This window comes from Gymnoscopelus microlampas (assembly GCF_963454915.1).
Source record: "Gymnoscopelus microlampas genome assembly, chromosome: 22".
In the NCBI taxonomy this organism is placed as follows: Eukaryota; Metazoa; Chordata; class Actinopteri; order Myctophiformes; family Myctophidae; genus Gymnoscopelus; species Gymnoscopelus microlampas.
This window is the reverse complement of record NC_139959.1, coordinates 5,458,893-5,475,087: the sequence shown is the minus strand read 5'-3', so window position 1 is coordinate 5,475,087 and position 16,195 is coordinate 5,458,893. Positions and strand designations below refer to the sequence as shown.

Here is a 16,195-nt window from a genome sequence, read left to right as displayed (position 1 = left end):
ACTCCCTCAAGGACCCCTGGGGGTCCCCGGACCACACTTTAAGAACCAATGCTCTAATGCAACAAAAAAGTCAACTAACTGGTGTCCACAGAACCGGCTGTGTCTTATGCTGCAATTTCAGTGGAATATCCCATCTTATCAAGCTGTTGCGTGACTATGCTGAGAACAAGTGACACCTGCTTATAAGAATGAATACAAACTGAAGGGGAGATGAGGGGAGGACAGGAGAGGAGGATTGTGGCATTTACAGGTCTGGTGATATGATTTTGGGATTATGATTAGCATTCACTGCCAACAGCATGACCAAGTGATTTGTGAAGAAAAAAACAAACATTGGAAGTATGGCTCACTCACAACCTCTCTCTCTCTCTCTCTCTCTCTCTCTCTCTCTCTCTCTTTATATATATATATATATATATATATATATATATATATATATATATATATATATATATATATATATATATATATATATATATATATATATATATATATATATATATATATATACATACATACATACATACATACATACATACATACATACATACATACATACATACATACATATACACACACACACGCCTAATTGTAAGAATTTAGGATTGAAAGGATATCTACGCCATCTACTGGACGTTATTATTTATTACATAGTTCAGTCGGCATGAGGTAGATGGTAATTGGTTTCAGCTGGAGTGTGCCAGTAGCTAAAAAGTGGTTGATTGGAGAGCAAAAGTATTCAGCCTTGGTCAAACATATGTCTGTAAGTAAATGTTTTGTACTTTAAGTTTCCATGTGTTTAGTTGATTTGTTTGTTTTCTAACATTTTACAGTTCTGTCAATTGCTAATGTTGAGCTAAATTGCTGATTATTGAGCCAGTATACAGCCAATCTGGGAACCCATTTGGTTGTTTTTGCCTCTGGCAGCAACACCATAGATATGATGTCTATGAGCAACACCTCTTTTTTTGTAGAAACAGAAAATTGGTTTGGCTCCTCCCCTTTCTTTGTCCACTTCCTCCTGTTCGTCTATATTCTACTAGTTTGCAGTAATGCGCGCGCGCGCACGCACGCACGCACGCTCGCACACGCACACGCACACGCACACATAATAAGTTGATCTCATCTATACTTTTATGTCTGTAAAATACATGTTGATGGGTGTAAAGACAGCTGCAGCTAATTCAATTATGTGTCTGATTTGCATGTGCCAAGGAGCAAGCATTGTCAAAAAAATCAAACATACCCACTATTAACTTTATGAACTATGTTTACTGCTATGACATGTCTGTGTAAAGGGACTATTACATCTGCTGCTTTGTTGTTTATAATAATAAGTGATGAAACAACACTATTATTATATAAAGTAAGAAGAATGTTTTGAAAAGCTTTGTGTCCTCCCCTCTCTTTCAGTTCAAAATCTACATGCAGGGACCAGTCTGAACGATCAGCATTTATATACCAGCCACTGGGAGAACTCAAACTCACCAGGATGGAAAAGCGTGCATATGGTGAGATGGATGGATGGACAGACTGATACCACCAAAACATGGTCGGCTAGCGTTAAACGCAGGTTGTGCGCGGCCTCAGTTTTTTGCAGCCAGCGGATTCTAAAAAACGGGAGTGACGCACCTGTCACTCACTTTCAGGACCCTCCCCGTAGCCCACACCGCCTTCTGCCTTGAGCACCATGGTGCTTCCTGAGTCTTGGGACGGTCCGCCTTCTACTCACCCGATTGGACAGAGGAGGAAAATCAGCTCCTGCCTCCAGCAGTTTTATGCTTCAAATGGACAAGTCGTGTAGAGCGGATAAAAGGTCTGCGCGACAAGCGGAAAAGTCGAGAAGCTAACGGCTGCAGCCTGGGGGTAGGGGCGGGGCGGTCTGCAGACAGCAAGCTCTGCAGACAGGCCTGCAGAGCCAGCAGGACCGACATTACTGCCCCCTAGTGTTTCGGTGACTCATGTATACTCGTATTGGGGCAAACGCAGTCCCCACCAAAAATATTTACGATTCTGTCCCTATCGGTACATAACTCGGACGGCGCTGAGTCGACTAGCAGACCTTCGGCCGGTCGTTGCGGGCACTCGCGCCTGGAGGCGCTCGGGCGCAACTCCTCGGCCTCAAGGTCTGCTGAGTCGGCGCGCCTCCGTCATGGTCCAAGGTGGAAGACGGTTGTTGCCAGTAGGAGGAGTAGGGAGGTGGCTTGTGTCTGCAGACCTGTCTGCAGACACAGGATCTGCAGACCTGTCATCCAAGGTTGCAGCCGTTACTACTTGGAAAAGTCCGCTCTTGCGTGAATCCACGCATTTACATTGACAAAGCATTGACAGATTCTGCCCCAGAGGTAAAATAAAAGTGCGGTGGGAGCGCGCCCTAAAGCAACAGTTTACATACAGTCAGTAAGTCACTCCCCTCAACTTCAGTACAGACCTTTGAATACTTAAGTATGTTTTTAAATCATGTACTTTTGAATACTTGAGTATTTTTAAAAGCAGTAGTCCAGTTCATTAACTCGTAGTACAAATTCGACTGAGCAACTTTCACTTGTGGTTGAGTAATATTTGACCAGGAGTATCTACGTATACTTTGACTCAAGCACTGGAGTTATGAGTACTTTCATTGTCCACCAATGCTCACCAGTCACCGACGCTGTCAGAATATTTTTTTGTGGAAATTATCGATCTACAAGCTAACACTGTGAGCTTCTAGATAGACTATTTAATTATTTTCAATTTAGAAAATTATTAAATATTATGACATATTTGTTTACAAAGCCTAAAAGCCAATCAGTGATTTTTAAGTTCCATTGTTCAATGCCAAAAACACAATTAAATCATTAATCGTAATTATTTGTACGACAATTAATCATCAACTAACATGTCACGATCGCGACAGCCCTATGTCAGATGTTTGATATTAGGCTTTAACAAAATGTTATACTTTTCCTAAATTGTAACCTAGACATTTCTGTTCTCAAATCTCCACATTTAACTGTGTGATTTCTGTGTGAATGAGATTCAGACAGTGATGAACGAGACCTTGCACCAGTGAGGAAGAAGATGGCGCTTAGCCAGGAAGTGAATAATGGTGGTGGTGCTTAATTACTTTCTTTCCTTTGTCCTTGTTCTTATGACATCCTTAATGTTCTACGTTTTATTTGCCAGTGTATTAATCAGATTGTTTTATGTCTTGATCCTAGTGAAAGGGCATGATCCTCTGAGAATAGGGCCACCTGTTGAGGACTCATTACATCAGACCGTTACACCTGGCACGCATTCCACTGTTGGAAACTACAGGGACCAGTCCAACGATGATGATGATGATGAAGAGGAGCGGCAGTTAGAGGGGGAGGAAGAATTAGAAATGAAAAATGTAGGCGAACAGGCAGTGGTGGACAGTAACTAAGTACATTTACTTGAGTACAGTTTTATTTTAAAACTCTTTTTCAACACAGCAATACATTGATATTACAAAAGAAATGTAAATTGCACATTGGAATACTTGAGTATTTACTTGAGTACACTTTGTCCACCAATGCGAACAGGGAACAAAGGATGAAAAAGGAGAAGAAAAAACAACTAAAAGGAATGGAGAGAGTTATGAAGTAGTAGAAAGAGAAGAGGAGAAGACCAGCAAGAGGGACGTGAAGAAGGAGCAAGGAGGAGAGGAGGACAAGAAGGAGACTCCTAGCACTGCTCCTCCTCCAAGGTTGTTATCGTTTTGGATTTTCTTTCTTTCTTTTTTTCAGTTTAGTTTTAAATCGTTTTTAAAGTGGATTTGCTAGATTATTTTTGTTATTTTACATATAGTTTTTATTAGTTTGTAGTGTTAGTATCAGTTTTACTTACTGTAATATGGTATAGTCAGGAGCAAGATTAAAAAAGCTCAGAAAAATTGTGCGTAACAAAAAAGAGCTCACAACGTGTCGCTTTGCAATGCAGTTAGCGTTGTGAGCTTGTAGATTGTCCATTATATTCAAAAAAAAAATAAAGATTTTAATTTTTTTTTCATAAGAGAATAAAATAAATAGTGCTGAAAAATACTCAATCTGAATAAATAAACCCTAAAAACTAGAAGAATTCATGTCATAAAAATAAGTATAACCAGATAAAAACAGTATGAAAACTGAATGAATTTCATCCATAGAGTTCATCTCGTCTATTTTAATGCATAGGAATGCATACCTCCCCAAGGTCATGTACTATCTACTAGTATAGGGAGATTGGAGTTCAAAAGTCTGATTGCCTGGGGAAAGGAACTGTTCCGCATCCTTTCCGTCCTGGCACTGATGCTCCTGTATCGTTTCCCAGACGGCAGAAGGGAGATCAGGCTGTGAGAATACGGTTGCTGGGGTTTAAGTGGTTAATAACCCCACGCCTTCCTTCCAGGTGGGAGGACTTCTTCACCTTAGAGACGCTGACTGACACCCAAAACAGCCAATCACAATCCTGCTGCTCCCTCACAGGCCCCTCCCCTTCTAGAATGACTGGCGGCTCTCAAACCCCGGAGCTGTTCAGCGAGGATGAGGAGGAGGCGGAGCTCACTTCTTCTCAGTCCACCTCTCTGTCCAATCAGGTCTTATCTGATCAGCACACGCCCATGGCCGACACCCTCATCATCCAACCAGAGCAGAGAGTACATCAGTGGGAGGAGATTGGCAGCCAAAGCATCCAATCGGAGCCAGGGGAGCTGTCTGCGTCCAGCAAGGTCATTATAGTTTTGCATTTTTCATGAATTAAAACACATATTTTATTTTGTTAGTTTTATTATTTTATTTATACATTTATTTGGGAGGGACGGCACATAATGAACACCACACATACAATGCAATGTAAATACGCCGGATGTAGCAAGAATGCTAATTTCCATCCGTAGTCCCCATACGGAAAACAAGCAACATTACAAAAAAGAGCACATATAAACATTACTAAAAGGGTACAAACAGAAGAGAAAAAAGCAACAGTAAAAAAAGGCCTAGTTTTAACCTAAAATAACAGAGCCTCAGTAAAACTAAAAGAAACAAAAAAAAATTAAGCCTATTTAAAAATGTTTACATGTTTGATTGTCCATGATCCATCCTTTTAGTTGGACCTTAAAAGATGTAAAGGATGGACACTCTCTTATGTTTGTGGGTAGATAGTTCCAAATTTCGCTTCCCTGAACTGAAAAGGAATTTTGCACAAAGGCTGTGCGTCTAGACTGAACCTCATGCTTCCGTTTTATAAATTAAAATTAAAACCATTTTAAGTATTAGTTAAGTATAACCTTTCCGTCCAATCAGGCCTTATCTGATCAGGACATGTCCATGGCTGACACCCTCATCATCCAACCAGAGGAGAGGAGGCGGGAACAAGGAGAGCCCGTCTTGAAAGACGGAGTGCATCAGGGGGAGGAGATTCGCAGCCAAAGCGTCCAATCGGAGCCAGGGGTGGAGCTGTCAGCGTCTCAGTCGTCTTCAGACTTTGACATTCCGTGCACGCCAGAGTCACATCCTCCACCGCTACAAGAACTGGCACAACTATACAGGAAGTTGGCATCAGGGGAGGAACTAGTGACTAGTCATTGGAAAGGAAGTCATGGCAAAGATGCTTAATTTAGGAACATACGCCATCCCATGCTTTGCCACTATACTGTAGGTGTGAAAATGGTACTCAAATGGTCTCCTAAGTGGGCACCATCCGATGTCAGATCTTGTGTTACTGTTGCTAGATCACATGAGAGTGTGTTGTTGGGACAGAAAACGGTCGATAACAAAGTTGATTTTCTCTTGATTTGTCTTTTTGAAAAAATCTATTTTAGTGTCAGAATGTTGGGAAGATGTGTGACTTGTGATCAATGGGTCCAATGTTTAGTTCAGTGACCATGGGCCTAAAGAATGAGTCAGAAGCTGTGTTCACGTTCACTTCTCCCTTTGGAATTAATAGACTCATGACCTATGGTCTCCTAAAGAGTCAAGCACCTATGTCACAGATTCGGGAAGTAAAGTGAGATGTGCTGTCTTTCTTTTCTGTTGTTTGCCTTGGCTGTCAGAAGTCTGCAGGAAGTTGGCATCAGTAGTAGTAGTAATTAGGAAAGGAAGTCAGGGTTCCTTATGATTGAGATGAACACTAAAGCACAGCCTGGCACTATTTGAATGCTTGCCTTTTCTACTCACTGGTTATGTCTACACATTTTATGGAATATTGATCCATATGTTATGTTGGTTATTTTAAGTTATATCATGGTCCGGTGGTCTGATGTTATTTTATTGTTTTCTTAGTTCCCTGTGTGTTCATATTTATAATGTTAATAATGTTTATAATATTAATATTATGCTAATATTATTAATAGAGTAATTGTTTGTACTTTGTGTAATATAAATAAAGTTTTATTTTCACCTGTTAGCAATTCACATAATGGTGTTTACATTTTTTCAATTTACACATTACCACCACTACTGTAACTCCCCCCACATTTGACTCTGACTAGAAATACATTTGGTTTCAAAAAGAGACTTAGGGAAACTAGGTAACTTTTGGAAATTAGATTAGTTTAGGTTATTATTGGTATTTTCTGTTTTTTTAAATATAATTATTATGACGTTATGTTGCTTGAACACATATAGGATTTAACCACTTTCAACCTGGTGTCTATTTAGGACAAGAAAACAGCAGATTTCAAGCTCAACGCACCACATTGTGTTGTGAATTTACTATTTTCAGGATAAAGCATAAAATGATATACTCACATTGTCAACATAATCATCATCATCATCATCGTTATTATCTATCGATCTATCTATCTATCTATATCTATCTATCTATCTATCAACATTTTCAGCGTTGGCATTTAGCAGACGCTCATCAGAGTGAGTTTAAAGTGCAAGATCAGAATAAGCAGACTAGCAGAGCAGCCTAAGCATGAACTCTAGTCACTAAACTAGGTAGCCTTGGTACCCATAAGGTCATTAGGAACATATCGGCCTATTCTTATGGTGTTGAATGCTGTAAAACTCACAGCTGAAGTCAACCAACACAATCTTCATGTTGTTCAAGGTGTTCATATAACAGCAGTGTTTCTCAAAGTGGGGTCCAGGGACCCCTAGGGGTCCTTGTCAATATAGCATCAAAATCAGTTAAACCACTTTGGCTTTGGCTATTTGAAAATATACAGCCAATCTACAAGCTCACAACGCAACACGATGCAACGCGTTGTCAGCTTGTAGGCTAGATCTGCTATTTGCAGTATTTGTATGGGGGTCCCTGGTATAACATTATTTTCAAATGGGGGTCCGTGGCCAAATAGCCCACATGTTAATGTGGGGGTCCTTGACATTAAAAGAACAACTGGTATACAATATACAACCCTCCCGGTCCCGGTCAGGCCGGTATGCAAACTGACACTAAACCAAATATGTTCAAACTTAAATTACATGTTTTAGCAGCACATCTAGACAGTGGTGTAAAGAAACTAAGTATATGTACTCAAGTACTGTACTTAAGTACAATTTTGAGGTATTTTTTACTTTACTGGAGTACAGTATTTCCAAATTTCCAAAATTACTTGTACGGCCACTACATCTCAGAGGCAAATATTGTATATTTACTCCACTACAATTATTTCAAACCTTTAGTTACTAGTTACTTTGTAGATTTTGATTATTATTACAAAACATACATTAACCCTTGGCTATTTAAACTTTGGCTATTTGAAAATGTAGATCTGCTATTTTTTTTTAAATCTGCTATTTTCAAAATATTTGTATACATTTGAAAACTTGAAATGGGACATTCTGCATAGTTAGTATTTTTACCTTTGGTACTTTAAGTATATTTTGATGCCAATACTTTTGTACTTTTACTCAAGCACATTTTGAATTCAGGACTTTTTCCACCACTGTGTCTAGGCGAGCTCTTGCAGTCTGCAAGGAGCATGAGTGAAACATCATCACCTGTAATAATGACCTGGTCCACACGAGGGCGACAAAGACAAAAACAGATGGGTGTGTGTTGTGCGTGGGCGAGGGGGCGAGGCTACAGTGACGCATGTTTTCCAGACCTAGGATAACTAATGAAGGAGAAGACAGCTTTGTCGTTGACATCAGTGGCGTCAGTGCCTTCCGTTGAGCGTCCGGCTCCGTTTCCCTGACATCTGGCCTCTCCTTTACAAAAATATCCTTGCTCTGAACGCGGAAGAAGAAGCTGGCAAGCAGAAGTGTGTTCTGGGCGTAACTTTCATATCATGTTCATATTTTAGTTCTGTAAAAGTTGTTCAGTAGGATAGTCACCACACTGGTAAGTTACACCTCAGACACCTCATGTTAAAACCATAGTGTACAGAAATCATTGCAGCAATGCTGTTATGAATATGTCATAGTAATAGTGTTTAATTTCATGTTGTATACAAGGTGATCAGTGTACAGTATTTATCTAATCATCCTAATCCTGGTCTTTAAATGGATACAGGAAGAGTGGGCACCTAAACATTGTGGGCACCAGGACACTCAATGTTAAATTGGTTATTATTTACAACATGTAAACAAAAGAGAGAAAAAAAGGAAAGACTTTGGGATTTATTTTGATCAATTGAAGATTTGAAGTTCTTGAACATTTGACATTTAAGGCCTAATATTTCTACAATTGCTCCAAATTGCTCCAAACTTGTGGATATATTGTATTATATATTGTCATTGTGTGCATAAACAAGTTAAAGGGTGGATGTATTGTAGGTCTGATAATGATGTGATGTGCATGTTCAAGTCATGTTTGTCAACTTTTCCATGTTCCAATTTCTTTAGCCTACTTTCTTTCTTTTCTTTTTGTTCTCTTGGTGAGAAAAAAAAGGCAATTTGATATTGAGGTGCCCACAATGTTAAGGTGGCTACTCCTTCTTGTACCCAAACAATTATTTTAGATAGCTTTGTTTTTGTGACGAATAGCAATAACTTCTATGATGATGTGGTATGACTTCCAAAGCCATTCAACTGTGTAAAGAGTTGTCTATACCGGTGTACACATGGTAAACAAACTGCAGTTGAATAATGTAAAGATTGTGTTTGTAATGTATATACATTATTACAGTTTAATAATGAAAATATTAATATTGTGTATACACAGGGTACTAAGTGAACTGTAGTTTAAAGGGGTCTCATTTTTGGATTCATTGAAAACGCATTACCCCTGGTTCTGGTCACTGATATTGACCTTCTAATAATGTATGAGGGGACCGCTATTCTTATATTACTTGTTCATTTCATTTCATTTTTAAATGTGTTTTATTTTCTATCGCTAGGCATTTAAAATGTAATAAAAATAGTACCCCAGAAAAAAAGAAATACATTAAAACCGAGAAAGCCTCTGTGTCATTTTAAATGTTTGCGTTGGCTATTCAAAAATAGCAGATATACAAGCTCACTGCGAGCATGTGCATCTGCTATTTTTGAAAAATCTTGAAAGTGTGAGAAACTGATTTTAGAAGGCATTTGTAGAATCGGCCTCAGGTCTTAGTGGGTTAATAATCTAAACGTGTCTGTGTCGGTTTTTTATTTTTCTTCACAGCAGATCACCATGTCATCCTCCACCCCCCTGTCAGCCGCCTGCACCACCTTCTCTCTGGCTCTGTTCAAACAGCTGACGGAGGACAACGGCACAGGCAATGTCTTCTACTCCCCTATCAGCATCTCCTCTGCTCTGGCCATGGTGCTGCTGGGAGCCCGCGGGAACACACACACACAGATGACACAGGTGGGTGCACGCACGCACATTTCACAGTTTGTCATGATTGTATATACCAGTGGTTCTCAAAAGTGGTTTTCATGTCAAGGACCCCCAAATGGACACTTATTAGCCCGCGGACCCCCATTTGAAAAGATACATTTTAAGGACCCGCAGTTTGACATGCATTAGGGCTACGGACCCCCATTTAATGGCATTTCTATCTCTGGGACCCCAATTCATGTTGTAAAATCAAGGTTAACTTAACTCTGAGAGTGTACAAATGGAACCAAATGGATCCGTTAGGGTCCATTTGGTTCCATTTGTACACTCTCAGAGTTACAGACCCATAAGGGTCCATTTGGTTCCTATCCATCATTTAGCTGGGGACCCCCTGGAACCCCCTCAAGTACCCCTGGGGGTCCCCGGACCCCACTTTGAGAACCAATGGTATATACAAGGTGAATACAATACTATTTGAACTGGGGACCCCCACCCCAAAATAATCATATTTGAACTGGGGACCTCTCCCACCCTGACAAGCAATTGGAATTGTAGGAGTTGAGGCATTGCATTTAGTTTGAATCGGTTCCACAGATAAATATTGTGACGCCTCACGTCGCAAGGCACTGTTTTGCCTCTTTCTTATATTATCTGACAATTTGGCCAATGTTTGACCAGTTCTTATTGTATAGTTTGTTGATCATTTTTGATGCCGTAATGGTCTTTTTTTCATTTCATTTCTTTTCTTTTTTGAGGTATTAAAAAAGGCCTTAAAAGTCCTTACATTGTCACTTTACTGTCATCTGGTGACCCCCCCCCCCCCTGGGGCTCCCAACCCGCAATGTTGAGAAGAGATTTGGTGTAGAGGGAAAAAAATACTAATTACAAAGTAGAACGCACTGTGCGCAGGGCCCCATGTTCCTGAGAGGGCATCAAAACGGGGTGAGAGGGAAACCCTACAGACTCCAATATAATGATCAAGGAATATGTATATCCAATGTACAACAGGTGTTTCTAGGTCTGTTGTACATTATGTGAGTTTGAGTACAAAAGGAACAGAGTCCCCCTTTCGCAGTCAGGTGGGGATGGTATGCAACATAAAAGGATGATAAAAGTACGATCATATTTTTATTATGCACCTACAAAGGCTCTATGCCAAAACATTGGCATGCTACTCATGTAGCATAATAAAGAATGTGAATCTGAGGTAACAGTATTGCATTTTTATTTTGGAGTGCCGCTACTACAGTACCAGTACCACACATGTAGTGCCTTTTTTACACACACACTCTTTGGTCAGTAAAATTATCAACACTAGATTTGAACACCCATTCAACCATTTAAGCCATATACTTGGTCAAAAGACGATAAATAGCTAACATAGCTGGAATGTTACTCAGCAATTTTATTACAAGTTTTATTACAGGAAATATGAGAGGCAGGACATCGTTTCTGCTGAAAAGCCAAACTCAAAAGCAAAGAGTGGTGAGCATGACTATTAAAATGCAGTATTATCTTTGACAACCAGAAAACCCTGTTTCCTCACTCATTAGTTTAGCTTCGGTACCCAGGCTTTTTTTGCTCTCTTCCATTGACTGTGAGAACCAGAAGATTCACATTGTAGGGCGGGCGTAACTTTTACATGGTGCAATGTAAAGTATTCTGGAATGTTGTTGTACAATGCTGTTGTGACCTGAGAAATAGCATAATGGTACGGAGAAAAATAAATGAATACAATTACATTTAAAATGAGATCTTAAATCATGTACAATATAATAAATCCACATGTAGGGCCCAACATATATGAGATGTTTGGTACCGATCTGATATATTTAGCAATCAAATTCAAATACTTTGTGACGTACTTCTTTGGTCTACTGGTAAGGACCATTCACACCGAGCACGATAACAATGACGATAACTATAAATATGTTATTTTAAAAGTCGTTTTAACTCGAATGGATGGCAGCATCCACGCCACAACTCAACTCAATTCATTTTTAGGCGTAAATAATGCATTTGAGGAAAGAAGCAGGCCTTATCAAATCTGCCCTCGTGCCACAATTGGCGTCCGGGCTGGACTTTGGACATGTCTGACATAGACCATGCTGGAATGTGTTATCGTCTGTCTCCATAGAGTCTGGGGTGTCAGAAATATTGTCACACTGTTGTCTTAGTAGGGCTGGGCAATTCACTGAAAATATAGAACCAATAACCGACTTGATATTAACCACTTAAACCTCTAGACTTGGTAAACTGGAAAAAAAATCTTCAAAGTCCTCACCAAATGTCTTTGCCCCAAAAAATGCAGATCTACAAGCTTACAATGCATCATGTTGCGACACATTGACAGCTTGTAGAGCTGTAAATAATTGAGAAGCAAGGAACCACTGGTTCTCTTCAAGATAGGATTCTTCATTTTCACTTAGGGGTGTTGAGTTACTAGTGTAGTGACACACCAACAGTCACAAATAGGATGTAATAAACTACTGCAGGATGTGATAAACTAATCAGCCCACAGTGTTGTTGGCTAATGTTTTATCAGTCTGTTACTTCTGTCTCCTAACAACAGACATACGGTATATACATGTCCAACACACATGCATATCTTTATTAATTCAGTATGTAATCCTGCAGGCATAATGTAAGTGGCCCTTTTGGAGGCAATCTTTGAGGGTTATATGCAATTTTAACGTATCATTGTATTAATGATTACATGTGTTCAGTATTACTGTACATGTCTCAACTTTTTAAGGCTTTGGGTAAATCCTTAAGTGTTGTGCTAAGGAATTCATGTTTTGTCACGTTGGGTTGCGCCAAAGGAAACTCTTCTCATGGCAAAAAAACAGCTCTGGCCATGATGACATAGTCCATTAGACTTTTTGAACGGCTCCACTCCTCACTTGGCACATTTGATGAACTTGGCACATACCATGCTTCAAATATTTAGTACTAATCCACCCACACATTGAGTTATTGCTCTTCTCAGATAGGCTAACGCTTTCTAAACGGAGGTCACGAGGTGATACCACTGTACAACATCATTGGTCATTCGTTGTCATATACTCCTTTATTAATCCCGAGGGAAATTCAAACATAAGTTGTCAGTTGGCAGAAATACAGGTAAGAGCGTAGAGAACAAGTACAGAGAAGCCAAACAAACAAAAAGGGTAACAATATCAAAAGAAGGTATAAAGATGACTTAACATCTGACCTGTCCTTCTTAGGGTTGGGATTTTAACAATTACGGTTCCTTAACGATTCCCTCCTAACGGTCCAATTCCTTAATGGTTCCCTTTAATGATTCCCACAGTATATAGTATACAAAAATATATCAATATCATTTCTGATTAACACAAATTCAATCATACAGTACATATCATTGTAGTGGTTCTCAAAGACCCTCTGGGTGAATTGAGGGGGTTCCAAATGGACCCTTACAGGTCTGTAACTCTGAGAGAACCCTTACGGGTCCATTTGGTTCCATTTTTGTACACTCTCAGAGTTATGGCGGTCAATTGTATAGCAGACGTGAAGTCCTCCACATACCAGCTCTGACAGTGTGATAAAACCGGTTTCGGGAACGGTTCCAAATGTGATGGAACTGATTCCGGTTCCTCAATGCTGGATCCGGTTCTTCCGGTTCCGGATCCCAACCCTACTGCACCTGGACAGCTCAGGTGTGCACAGGTCACCAATAGGTGGAAATAAGTAACATTTGCATTCAGTCACCAACAAAAATGGCACATAAATAGACCGGGCTACATCATTATGACGTAAACGCGTATGTGTGTGCACAGCAAAGATCGGAGTGCTAATTTAACCCTGTGCACTTGAGACCTGAAGCCGATTCTACATGTCTCCTAAATCTCAACAGTATTCTGAAAAACGTATGTTTCTACAGTATATCAGTGGTGCTCAATCTTTTTCATGTCAAGGACCCCCAAAATTATATGTATTTGGCCGCGGACCCCCATCAAAATATCTTGTTCCAGGGACCCCCCAGAAGCAAAGATTTGAGTTTAAAATGTCCGCTTTAAAAATATATATATTCAAAGATTTGCACACATTTTCACGATTTTTCAGAAATAGCAGATCTACAAGCACGTAGCGCGGCACTCGGTGCCGCGCTATGAGCTTGTATATCTGCTATTTTTGAATAGCCCAAAGTGTAAAATCATGCTTTTTAGCTCAAATCTAAAAATGACACAGTTCCAGGTCTTAATGGGTTAAGAAAACATTTAAGACTCTGGAGAGAACCGTAAGAGCAGTCTGCTGACTTAACTAGCAGTGGTAAGTATTGAGGATTATGTGTATGCTGCTTGAACATTGAGGATACACATACCACAGTAGAGTGACAAAGCATTTTTTCCCCTTCTTCTTTGTCCTAATTTTGACACACAACATGCTGATCGCACCTCCAGGTTCTCTGCTTTTCGAAGGCAGAGGAGCCCAGTCAGGCAGCAGCAGAACAGACACAGACGCAACAGCAGGTCCAGATGTCCAGACTGCCTCTTCACCTGCAGAAGGTGCTACAGTAGCAAAGCTAACTAACTACTAAAGGGCTGTGTTTCTAACTGGCAGCTGGGTTCTGACTCACTGGGTACTGACTCACTGGTGATGGGAATGTTCTCTCTTATCTGTATTGGTGGACTGTGTGAGGGAGTCTTTATGCGTCATTTGGTGTCAGGATTAATGGGCCGTGTCCACTGAGATGTTCTTTTCCCCCTGTGCACAGCAAATGTTTTGATTGTTTACAATGGAAGCGCCGTGTTTTGGAAACCCCCGGCAACGAGGCGCTGGGTGTTTATTTTGCACCTATGTTATACTTACAATGGTGTCATGCAAAGACAGCGTGAATACAGCATTGTGAGACCTGCTATTTCCGCTACTTTTAACATGTTTTACAAATTTGAAAGTTGAAAAGTTGAAAGGGATTAACTTTTTGTAGCCCTATTGGACTTCATGGCCCTACTGTTTAAAAAAAAAAGGGGGATCCATTTTCTTTTGTCAGTTTTTCCCCAAATTCGATTATTTTATTCAAATCTATTAGTACGATTAACGGTTGCACGCCTAATAAAAACAAATGTACTTCCCTCACTCAGTGGTCTAATGTTTTGATCTCCCACAGTCCCTGCACATCCACAATGTCAAGGGCGACGTCCATGTGGACTTCTCCAAGCTCATGAGTGACCTGAACAAGACCGGAACGTCTTACTCCCTCAGCGTGGCCAACCGGCTCTACGGAGAGCAGTCCTACCAGTTTGTTGAGGTGTGTGTGCGTGCGTGGCAGTTGTACTGCTATTGACACAGCAGTACAACTCAGTGTATACTGGTAATCTTTTTGGCCAGCTCTACGAGTGTGAACATGAATGAATGTGAGAGAGGTAGTGAATGATGACATAAAAGTGTGTGTGTGTGTGTGTGTGTGTGTGTGTGTGTGTGTGTGTGTGTGTGTGTGTGTGTGTGTGTGTGTGTGTGTGTGTGTGTGTGTGTGTGTGTGTGTGTGTGTGTGTGTGTGTGTGTGTGTGATTCTCTATACTCATATTTGGAAGCCTGGGCCATGTACTGTATATAAAATCACCACTAGTGGCCTAACAATCGCTGGCATGACAAAGAGCAAAGCCAAACAACTCGCTAAATATTTATCTGTTTCAGCTGTTATAGGCAGTTTGTCTGTGTGGAGGAGAAGGTGCCGTGTGTATCCTTAGGTGCCATGAACTATCAACCCCGTTACATTTGTTTCCCTGTAAATTCATTGTAATTTGGATTCAAATAAAGAATTAAAATGTGTGTGTGTGTGTTCCAGGAGTTCTTAGGTGCCACCAAAAAACACTACAATGCACAGCTGGAGTCTGTGGACTTCAAGACCATGGCAGAGGCGGCCAGGGTCAACATCAACGGCTGGGTAGAGAAACAGACACAAGGTACACACGGGCGCACGCACAGGACGTAAGTCAGAGTAGGTAATGAGAGACCATAGAAATACAATCAATCAATCAATCAAAATCGGCCTAAGGGCTCATCTATACTTTGTATAGTTGTGTCGTCACTCTGCGAAAAGAACAGACTTTAAACTGAAACTTAGGCTTAAAGGTTAGGAAAGTCGGCAGCTGATTGGAAATGCAATGGTTTGAATCCAATATACCACTGGCATAATACATTCTCAACCATTCAACAGTTACCAATGAGGTGTTTCTGAGCAAGGCTCTTAGATAAAGACCGTTATTGTAAATGTCATTGTCTATAGACAGGGAGATGCGTTCTCGCTTGGATCAGCCGTGGTCGCAATGCGCTCCTCATGTGTGAATACGTGGGAAAAAAGTTGACCACAATCCAGCTCTTGTTTCAGGCGGGCGGGTGTGTGAAACGAGCACAGCTGTTAGATTGCCACGCCTCCCTACCTGCCCGCTCGCCTCTCATTTTCTCCGCCAGGCCGCCCCCGCCTATAAAAGGCCCTTCATGTTTTGGCCTATAAACCTTGAGCCATAGGTCGTAC

The 16,195-nt window shown here is 40.5% G+C and overlaps 1 protein-coding gene across 1 annotated transcript in view; it reads left to right on the top strand.

Annotated features, from left to right (window-relative positions):
* The first annotated feature begins 8,118 nt into the window (after positions 1-8,118).
* Positions 8,119-16,195, top strand: part of LOC311039086 (leukocyte elastase inhibitor-like) — a 13,468-nt gene continuing 5,391 nt past the window's right edge. Inside the window, exons 1-6 of the mRNA XM_084048728.1 lie at positions 8,119-8,274; positions 9,538-9,723; positions 14,121-14,225; positions 14,828-14,968; positions 15,506-15,648; positions 15,947-16,001. Of these exons, the coding sequence (XP_083904854.1) occupies positions 9,547-9,723; positions 14,121-14,225; positions 14,828-14,968; positions 15,506-15,648; positions 15,947-16,001 (621 nt within the window). The 5' untranslated portion in view covers positions 8,119-8,274; positions 9,538-9,546. The remainder of the gene's footprint in view (positions 8,275-9,537; positions 9,724-14,120; positions 14,226-14,827; positions 14,969-15,505; positions 15,649-15,946; positions 16,002-16,195) is intronic.